The sequence below is a fragment of the Scatophagus argus genome, chromosome 4 (genome assembly GCF_020382885.2).
Source record: "Scatophagus argus isolate fScaArg1 chromosome 4, fScaArg1.pri, whole genome shotgun sequence".
NCBI classification, from domain to species: Eukaryota; Metazoa; Chordata; class Actinopteri; family Scatophagidae; genus Scatophagus; species Scatophagus argus.
This window is the reverse complement of record NC_058496.1, coordinates 25,149,722-25,160,785: the sequence shown is the minus strand read 5'-3', so window position 1 is coordinate 25,160,785 and position 11,064 is coordinate 25,149,722. Positions and strand designations below refer to the sequence as shown.

Here is an 11,064-nt window from a genome sequence, read left to right as displayed (position 1 = left end):
TGTTGTAAACACTTAAAAAGGACTTGTGCAAAGCCAAGAAAAATAAATGCTGTGATTCAGGAAATTCAGAAAGAGTTTTGCAGTTCGTTGGTGTACCTTCAAAGATATTTAAGTGAAGAAAACAATAATCTTTTCTTTTGAAAAATGTTTATTTTATGACTTCTAAATGTTAAAGTACCTGATTGTGATTTTGTTCAAAAAGAGGAAAAAGGACAAGCTGAGATGTGCAGAAACATTTCATGACTGCACTTGTCATGTTCTATGTGATGTGATGAAGATTTCTTTTTCTGCAAAGCATAATTATTCCTGATGGATTAAATGTCACAAAAATTGCTATTTGAACTATTATTCTATAATCTCTTATACATTTACAGCAGTTCCTCTGATCTCAAGGACACAGACTTGAAGAGAAATAGCGAGATTATCCAGACATAAACGAAGCTGTTGCAGCTTTACTGGAACTTCTTGACGAAGGACAGGTACTCGCTGACATCATCAGGGGAACCGACCACGAAGGGCACCCGCTGGTGGAGTGACTCAGGCTGAACGTCCAGTATCCTCTGAGTGCCGGTGGTGGCGAGGCCTCCCGCCTGCTCGATGAGGAAAGCGATGGGGTTGCACTCGTACAACAGCCGCAGCTTTGGAGAGAAAATTTAAAGAAAAACACAGTCAAGTTGCAGCACTCATTAGATGTTATGTGAATGTAAGAAAAGCGTTTTGAAGTAGCTTTTTGCTACTATCAGGTGAACGCCACACCTTGATTACGCTTCAGCATTAAGATGTCACCATGTCTACACGAGGAGGCACACAGCGGAGACGTTTACAGACCGTTTTGTTTTCATATTTGCTTTAAATTTTGCCTCAGGTTGGCAGAGTTAGCTCTGTCAGTCATGTCAGTACGTGTCAGTCAGAGCTCGCAGTCCCTGTAAGCTCTGATCGACTCTCTGTCCATGCCTATAATTACGTAACTTCTGTCTGTTTTGATTTTGCCATTTGACCTTAATTAAATCCATTTTAATGCTCCAATTATTGTTTTGTTTTTGTCCTCATTCTGTCTTACTCATTTTATGCAATCTGTGTTTAAAATGTACTAAATAAACAGACTTGCCTTGCCTACATGTCCAGCGTGAAACAGACAAAGTTAAAGGTAGAGGTCATTATGAAACAAACTGTGCCGTGATGTTTTCAAGAGCACTGAGGGCTGTCAGTCAAGCAGTTTCCGCTTCACTTAACTGTCTGAATCTTATTTGTAATTAACAATCAAAGAGGTGTAAATAATGACAGTCTCTCCTGGAGAAATGGGTCACAGAGTAGAGCTGTCTGAAAGGAGATGGGTGAGGTGTTGTTGGTTTTTATCTTTATGAGCACGGCCCCTGAGCTTTATTTATCACACGGTGAGAAAAACACCTCCAGCCTCAGGTTACACTACTGCAAGAGGCGCTGTGCACTTTGTGACTGAGCATACGGGTTCTTCATCCGCGAGGCACAGAGAACCAGTGGCTTGTGCTGTGAAGGTTCATAATCACACTCATCAGGCAACAGAAAAGACTGAGAACGAGAATCTTGTGGCTCCGATGATGCCTTGTCTCTCACTGTGATTTAACTGAGTGAGAGGTCCTGGATAGCCGGTGCTGTTGGTCTTTGTAGGCTGCTCTCACTGAAATGTTTAGAAGCAGTACATCCCTGTTCATAGCTGGCATTATTTAAGAGTTTTGAATAAGTTTCAGGTCCTGTGGCTTATGAGGAAATCCCAAACTTTGACAGTCTGGCAGCTGGGATTTGATTAAGAGTGCTTGGTGAGGCTCAGTGCGTACCTTTCCCTTGGGGCTCTTCTCGTTGGCGGGGTACATGAAGATCCCTCCGTAGGCGATGGTGCGGTGAACATCTGACACCATAGAGCCCACATAACGAGCTCCATAAGGGGAGCTGCCATCCTGCAGGAGGAAAGGGTGCATTTTAAATATTAGTGCATGTTAAATATTCTCCCAAGAACAGGGTTTAAGGGTCTAACGGCAGATTACATTAAAGCAGGCACACAGAGTTTGTGTACGATGAGTGAACCTTCACCAAAGTCCTTCGTCAGGTTTGACTTTTGGTCATTTCCTCTCCCACAGAGAACAGCAGCTGAGGTCCTCGTGTATTCATGTCAATAGATTTCAGTGATAACATGTTTTCAGAGAAGCAAAATATGGCTGCGTAAAAACATTTCAAGCCTTATTCAGAGACTTCAGAATATGAGTTGGACTAGTGGGCATAATCCTAATCCAGTCAGGGTTTCCGTGTCAAGCCAGTGTGATAATTGATTGTTGGGGCTGTTGTCTAAACACTGATTATGTGAAAGGTCTCTTTATAAAGTACAGATAGAAAACACTGCAGGGTCAGTCGTTTCCTCCAGAGCTCACCAGAGACGCACACTGCACACTGTCATTTCTAAATGTGCACTTTACATAAAACTGTCTCGTGTTTTGCCTGCTTAGATAACTTGCTCTTCATTTGCCTTTTTAATTTACCATAATAGCAGAAGCATCAGCTGACTGTAAAGGCTCTTTGTGCTAGAAATCTTTCAGTGTTTAAATCTTAAAATCACTAAACACTACTGAGGTTTTACTGAAGGTTTAGACTCTAACTGCCTGACACGTAAATCGGTGCCCTCTACGGGAACTGTTTGCTAAAAAGGTTAAATGTCAAAAACTTAAGTATTTGCACACCGACTAAATGACTGCCAGATTAGGAACAACACAAGTGACTTTTGTGACTTTTGGGCAAATGTTTGTTAAATTTAAACGCTTAAAGCTTAGCGAGTGACATTCTATTTGTGTTCAGAAACAGGACATTAAATTGTACTTCAGTATGAAAGAAAACCGGTTTGCGTGTAGTGATGAAGGGTGTTTCATGAACAGGTCTGTCAGGCAGCTCATTTAAAAGTTGCAGCTTTAGCAGATCTGCTTCATTCAGAAATCACGAGTTGCTCTGACGTGCAGCTGAGGGCAAACTAAACAGACAGGTCAAAGTCCACCTGCAGCAGCTGGACATTAAAGCAGGGGCCTCACAGCATTACACACACTGACAAGCAGACGGCTATTTCACGACTGCTGTTTGGTTCAACCAGTGGACTTTCAGTCAGTGAAAAGTTCTCAGCAAAACAAAGCAGCACTCTGAGTAAGGAAGGAATCAGCTGCCCTGATGAGAGCTTCATGTTCAGACCAGCACAACGTGAGGCAGAGTCATGTGTTTGCTGAGTCACATCCCAGCCACCAGGAGGGTGTGTATGTGTGTGTGCGTGCATAGTATTTCCCAAAAACAGACCCAGCCACACCACGCAATACTCACTAACACACAAGCTAAAAAAAAAACAACCAAACAACACCTCCAGCTGGTCACTGACACAGGAAATGATAAAAAGAAGTGAATAGAAAATGAAAAAAGCAGCAGAGGACATGCAAAGAGGAGGTGGGAAAGTTTTTGAGGGTAAGATGTTTGTGAGAATTATCTTCAAACAAACTTCACACCTGTTGGAGTGCTGATCTGGAGGCAGTGATCAGGTTGACACCACCTGATCACTGCCTCCTGGAAAATGGTTTAAGAACTTATGAGAAGATCTGTGGAATAAGAAGAAAACACACAGTGGAATAACTATTTGACCATGTGACAAGCTGGGAGTCCAGCCTCAGTGCACACCTGCTTCACAGCAGTGAGGACTGACACTAACGCTGAGCAGAAAGGAGAAAGTCTACCACCTTAACACTGGATGTGAACTTCCCTGTGCGAGTCTCCAGCAACATCTGCATTCCAGTTCTATCCTGTGAGACAGGTTTTTGCTATTTCACAATGCAGAGCACATATGACAGAAAGTAAGACCGTGGTGTCACTGCTGCATCATGCTCTGTCATGATGGTTATATTAAGTGTAGCGTGATGATGAGTGCTCAACCACTTCAGCTTTTTAACTGCTGAAGAATCCTAGAAGAAGATAAACTGTGGCACAAGTAATGATTTAACCAGTGTGTCACAGACTCACAAACAATCCTGAAATCACCAGAAGACACCCGATGTTTAGCAGGTCTTTCAGGAAAGGCGTTCATTGACTGAACCACTAAACAAATTCTTTTTTCGTCTTGTAATGCATGAGTCTGAGCTGTGTTTTGTGTATGGAAGGCGCTGGGTCAAGAAGAAGCGTCAGAGACCGACATTTAAGCTCATATTTCCATAAAGTGCTGTGGGCTGTATCAGCAAACCCCCCTGTGGACCATCGTGAGGACAAACTTTGCACTCATGTTTGTGACCGTGCTGGACATGTGCACACTCAGCACTTAAAGAGTTTCCAGATGAGAAGCTGCAGTTTCCTGAGGAACAGCGTGTTTCCTGCAGTAGCCGTGTCACCGTCCTGCAGCTCAGCTGACCGAGCTGCCGCCCTTCATCCTGTCTGAGCCAAGTGTCACGCTCCACTGACTGTCAATCACATGTTTGGGTCAGGTGGACTGCACTTTGCTCACTCGGACTGTGGTACCCTGATGCATGAAGCACCTTCAACCTTTTAACCAAAGATTTTCATCTTCAGCTTCCTTGAATTAACAACACGTGAATGCTGACGCTGCTCGTTCCAACAAGAAATCTCACCACACATTCAAACTGTGTTCTCGTCATCTTAACTGCCAGCCGTTTCATTCAAATATTTAATTGTACAGTGTAAAATTAGAACTGAAACAAACGTAAAACACCAATGATCAGTTATCATACATCAGCCACTCATATGAATTATTTCACATTACTATTCATTTTTGAAAGGGACAGTTTCTTAGAAAAAAAGGTAAGAAAAGAGTAAAATTAGCTCTTTCTCTTAAGGTTTAACATGAATTTATACTATTTCTGCTGTTGAGAAATATTTCTCCAATGCGCTGACACCCTTTGAGTCGACCTTCTTCTTCTTCTTCTTTTTTCTCTTTTTTTTTGCGCTGCTGACCAAAAAGTCCTCGTGTAAACGCATTCTACCAGAGCAAACGCTTGTTCAGGACTCACGTGAGCAGTGAGGGAGGCCACTGAGCCTGAGCGTCGCTGTGTGAGAGGAAACGACGTCTGCTGCACGCCCCCATCGAACGTATCGAATTCAAAACGGCCAACACAAAGTAAAACTCGGCCCATGTGAAGAGGGAGAGCTTTCTTTTTCTCTACTGCTTGTTTAACTTTGTAAGACGCTCTCACCTCTGGGTACTTCTTGTGCTTGAGGTACTCGTTGATGGAGGGGTGGAAGTACTTGGCGTAGCCCTCATTGAGACTGTAGATCTTCCCTTTCTTCTTGATCTTCACGTTCCTCTCGATCAAGATGAACTCACCAATGGCCTGACGAACACAAACGTGATGTTTAGGTGGGATGATCCTCACCACAGGACTGAATCCACTGAAACAACACACTCGGCAGAGAATTTAAATGTACTTCACTACAGGTGGATTTGTTTTCAGGAAAATCTGATTAAAACACATTGAAAAGGTGCCAAAATTTGAATCCGGATTGCAGCCAACAATTACAGATCCATAATTGTTACCAAACACGTTCAATGCAGCAAAACATTTTGTTCATTTTCCTGTGACAGAGGCAACATCTCTGAACTTACATGCTATCAAATTTTTCTCAGGCTTTTCCAGGGAAACAAAATGTCTCATACAGTCCAGTGAAGCCCTGAGACGCCTGCAGAGCACATGTTCTGTTTTATATCATCAGTCTCGAGAGCTGCATGCTTGAAAAACACTTCTGAATCCGTGACAAGAACAACAAGATTTCTTAGAAACATACAGTGAACCTTTTCATCCTATAATGACTAAAGCTGCTTATCCAAAGGCGAATTCCCAATGATGTGTTGTTGCTGAGCTAAAAAAAAAAGATGTTTGCCTTGTAGGTTTCTACTTGTGAGTAAATTTGAATGTGGAATAAAATGCAGAACATGATACGGGTTTGAAAAGTAAGGTAAGTCCTTGTTTGATTGTGAAAGGTGATAAAGGAGTTGTCTGACTAAAAATAATGATTAAAAAAAGGCAAACATCAGGGATACTGAAAAGGGAAATAACCACCAACACGTAGAAAAAGAGATGAAATCAGTCCTGAATTTGAATCTTTGTTTTGCCTCATGCTGGATCTTTTATGGCTTTAGACAAGGATGCTTACAGTGACACACTTTCTGCCAAGTAAAAAGGGATGTATGCATGATTAGCAAAGTAAAAGTACAAGGAAAACTGGAGACACTTAATTGAAGTACTCACAGGGTCCAGCATGAAGAAGTTGAGGCCAGCGCCGGTGCTGAGGGCCACCAGGGTGGCGCTGCCGTACAGAGCGTAGCCTGCACACACTATGTTGTTTCCAGGCTGCAGGGCATCTTTCTCCACTGGTTCATCTTCAGATACCTGAATGAGCCGAGAGGGGAAATAAACCAGCGGAGAGGAAAACATGGAGGCAGTGGAACAGTCCCCTCTCCAGATACCGCTAAACCACAGGTATCTGTTTCAAGGACTCTACGGAAAGATTTTGAGCAAGAAGGGTTCAGTCAGCAACAGTAGTGAGGGTGACAAATGGGCCAATATGAAGAGTCACAAAATTTGGAGAAATTTCAAGCCCTGAAGACAAAAACAGCAATCTAATCTCATCGATATTAATATTGTAAATTAAAAATGTGTCAGAACAGAGCAAGAAGAAGCAGCTAAGAAAAGATAAATCATCATAGGTTAAAAGTGTTGCTGATCTGTCTGTCTGTAAGTTGTACTTCACAGTAAACAAAATGTTGAACAGGCACTTAAAACATATTCAAATTAAGGCGAAGCATAAAGGGGAATAAAAATACAAACTAAAAGTGTCTGTTTGTTTTATCCCAGTTTGTAGCTTTGACTTGTGAGGTGCTTATCACAGGAATGCATGAGAAAGTCCAGTTTCCTGTGTCTGAGGTGTCTGCTTTTGATGGACCAATAAAAGTGTATGCAGTTTAATGAGGAGAAGGCTGGATTAGCTGGCCAACAGTGCCCCCTGGTGTCTACAATGCGTCACCGCACTCTCAGGCCATGTATTTACACTACATAAAACTAGTGTAATACTCACATACACACATCTAATAAAATGTGACAAGTGCAGTTATGTCATCATTATATCTGTTATTCGAATCTTGTAAAAAGACATAAGTTTCAAAACAGTGTTTGTGTGATGCAGGTTTTCTAAATTTAGTGTGTTTCTTCTTCTGTTCATTGAACTGCTGACTTATGTTGGTATTAAAATTGCATATCTTAGTGCTATAAAAACATTCAGAGGAATTAATATTTCCAGTGAGGCATAATCAGTTTACAAACAACATTAGAAACAGTTTAAAAGCACAACACTGATAAGAGGGAAGAGAGTTTTACTGCAGAGATTTGGAATTAATTCTTATTACAATATATGCTTTATCTAATAATTTACTGTGTCTCATGAACCTGCACGGTTTGTGTTTCTCCTCAAAGGTCAAACGTACTCGTTTGTAGATGGCAAATATGGTGCCGATGGAAGCCAAGCAGTCGATGTTACTGGAGCCATCCAGAGGGTCAAAGCAGACCACATACTTTCCCTGTGATGAAATCAAATCCCGTCAAGACGTTATTAGGAAAGATACAACACAGTGAATTTTCTTCTCATGCACAGTTCAAAAAAAATAATAAAAACTATTTAAAATATCACATTTATTCATATTTCAGCGAATTATTTCTCATTTAAACTGTTTCTCTTCATTAGAGACTGCCCCCTGTTTTCCAACATTCACTTCACTTCCTTTTCAAAATTACAAATAATCAACAGACATAATGCAGCGACGACACGACTCGAAAGTGACAACAGGTAACACTGTGAACAGCATCCAGTTGTGGCTGCAGAGCTGATATCAATCCAGTTGGATCCTTTGTTAGCCAATACTGAATAATGTATGAGTTGTCTTACTTCAGCAGCAGCCAAGAGTTTCATTCAACATGCAATATTAAATATTTAAAAGACGTAAAAGAGGGCAGTGTGGTCTCACGTCAGGGCAGCACTCAAGTCTGTGGATATCAAGTCAACATGAAGTGTTTAAGTTAATGTTAACACTCACACACTACACAAGCATCTGCTCATCTTAGAAGAGGCTCCAGGGAAGTCCATTTATTCTGTGTGATGTGTGGTGCGTTTGACATTCCTCCAAACATGAGCTCTCACCATAAGGGTTCAGTGAGTGGTATAAGTAACTCAGAATGAGCAGTTCTAACGGTGTCAAAGCTGTTAATTAGTCCCTCTAACCTCACAAATTTATTGGATACTTGAGGAAATATTACCCCAGATTCAAAGAAAGTTTCAGGAAAATTCTGGCTTCACAAGTAATTCTTCAAAATAACAAAAATGTATACATGCTGAAATATTTTGCTCAGAGATGGTTCACTGTGATGGGTCCACAAGTAATGAACATAATCTCAGATCCTGCTCAATTTTGTTTGTGAATTCTTTCAGCTGCATCTTGCAAACTCACAGTTTGGGGAAGACACAGCTGTTCCAACTTCTGAAAGTCTGAACGACATCATCAGAGCTTTCAAAACATTTTTATCTTCTCAGCGCATTTGGTTAATGTGCTAAATTTCCTCTAAATGGAGCAGACAGTTGTCTCCTCCCCCTCACTCACCCTCTTGTCTTTGGGGGTGATGATGAGCTCTTTGTTCTCCTCAGACACCATGCAGCAGGTGCCGTAGGAGGCCTGCAGCATGTTGATGACCAGGTCGTTAGACAGCACGTCCAGCTTCTTCACGTCGTCCCCGGTCACGTTCACCGAGCCCGCCAAGCCCTGCCTGCGTGCACCAGCCAATCAGCAGCCAAGCTTTAGTCTCACAAACTTGATTGAGAGATGACTTGAGAGCATTTGCAGCTATTCTCAGAACATCGATTATCTTCATTTAGTTTCGAACAATGCTGATTTGCGTCTGGTTGCGTAACTTCAGTGTGTGTGTGAAATTCACTGAATAATGATCCATTCTTCATGAGTTGGCACAGTTACAGTAGCACTTCTTATGGAACATTTTCGGGGCGACACTTCAAGTCCCCTCATTTGAGATGATGAAGAACAGTACAGTAAAACACTAGTTCTAATAAGCAGCATTTACTCCCAGGCTGCATATCTTTCTCAACAAAGTCTTACATAATGTAACAGCTGCTGTTCAGGTTTTGGTTGTTGCTGTTGAGAAAAGACTAGACACTCAAAACCAGTCAGAAGTCAGCCTCTATAGGCTCTGCTTTAATTCAAATAATCCTCCAAGCCACTGGCTTCTCTTCCCTGAACACTGAAATGGTTACTGCGTCAGTTTTCAACAAATCAAAACGGTTGTGCAATCACATTTTTACCATTTTATCTCCTGCTACACACAACACTAAATAAGCTGCACAATACTTTATCACTTTGAGATTAAAGTGCTGAAATACACCGAAAATCACACAAAGCTTGTTATCTCACTCATAATACAGCAGCACGAAACAATCAGTCATATCAGTCTCTCCACTGCCTCTGTGGCGAAGTGTACAAACTGCACAACTTCTAAATCCTTAATTTACGACCAGGAACGCAGCTTCAACTCTTGAGTCAGTCTTGGTTCCTAAGTCTTCTGTTGGAGTGAAGCAAAATGTCAAACTACCAGGCGTGGTAAAACGCTGAATTGCTGGACCCTTTCTGCAGCTGACCTTGACCTCTGACCTCTCTGAGGAGGGACGGAAGCAATGCAAGTCTTACATAGTTGAAAAACATTATTAGAATTATTTTATATAAAAGATTAGTCTTTGTCTAATCATAGATATTCATCACTTCCTATCAGTCAGTAAACTATATGGTTCCCAAAAAGCCTATTCCAGTACCTCAGTACTTACAGGTGAGCCAGGCCTGCCTTGCGCACAGCAGAGGAAATGGCTTTGATGGCGGTCAGCATGGCGTTGATGAGCTGGGTCAACTCACCAGTTGCCCCCTTAGCCTGGCGGCCCGTCTCCATGACGAACCGGGTGAGGGTCCATACGTCCGTGTCAAACGCCGACTGGTCCGACATTCTGGGTTCTGGTGCTTCTGTCTCTCCTGACGTGCAGCAGACTGAACGGACGACGGACAGTAAGTGAGCGACCTCATTACCAGCCAAGCCCTTTTCATACGCAGAGCCATGACAGCAAGCCAGGGGATCTATTTGTGAGTGCAGCCAAGTAGAAGTGTGTGTGTGTGTGTATTCGAAGTTGGGTTAGGGGGTGTCAGGTGTCAGCTGCACAGACTGCCACAGTTTAATCCTGCACAAGACAAGTTCTGTTATTCATTTAGTCAAAAGGCTTGCAACATGTTTGACACAAGTAACTCAAAACTTGGGTAACACGAGAGCTCTGAGGTAAGTTCTCGGTATTTTCACCACATCTGTTTGCACAGGCGGGCGCTGAGACAAGAGGAACTACTTTCTATATATCCAGGTTCATGTAGCGAACACTGAGGAGTGATTAGGTTTAGGGACACTCTGTGGGACAAGCAACAGAACTGAACCAGCATCGGCATATGATCTATTAAATCAGTGGGGTTTATTTCACCTGCTGACTCAAAACATCTTGTACGATTTAGTTTAAAGGGAGTCTCGATTCGAGCATTTTATGTTTCTGAGCAAGAAACATAAAATGAGATGAGAGAGAAAGAGATGTGACCTGTGAATATTAAAGAGAGTAGACGTACATGTACACAGCACAACAGCAGCTCAAGGGAGCTTTAAATGTCATTAGGGCTCTGTGAGCTCCCACTGACCTTTAACTTAAAGGTCAGCTCCTCTCCATAAAGTATCTCTTAACTTTTGAAGACAACATATCCTCCACTTTTTCAATTTTGAAAATACATTTATGGTTTACTTAAAGTCTAATAGACTGAAGTGTTTACTTATTCTATCCACATGAATAAAAGGCTGCAGTTCTTGGGACACACCAACAGCAACAGATTGCATCTCTGACCTTTTCATGCTATAACAACAACGTCTAACAGCCAGTTCTCACTAGCTATAAACAAACCACACGTTGATGAAAAGGTGACGTTTAAAC

General features: G+C 42.0%; 1 protein-coding gene across 1 annotated transcript; it reads right to left on the bottom strand.

Annotated features, from left to right (window-relative positions):
• Positions 1 to 134: 134 nt before the first annotated feature.
• Positions 135 to 10,570, bottom strand: fbp2 (fructose-1,6-bisphosphatase 2). The gene is made up of 7 exons (XM_046385988.1): positions 9,880 to 10,570; positions 8,651 to 8,813; positions 7,484 to 7,576; positions 6,252 to 6,392; positions 5,199 to 5,336; positions 1,815 to 1,934; positions 135 to 638 (listed from the first exon to the last, which is right to left on the bottom strand). The coding sequence occupies exons 1-7, from the start codon at positions 10,050 to 10,052 to the stop codon at positions 453 to 455; spliced, it is 1,014 nt and encodes a 337-aa protein (XP_046241944.1). The 5' UTR covers positions 10,053 to 10,570; the 3' UTR covers positions 135 to 452.
• Positions 10,571 to 11,064: the final 494 nt, after the last annotated feature.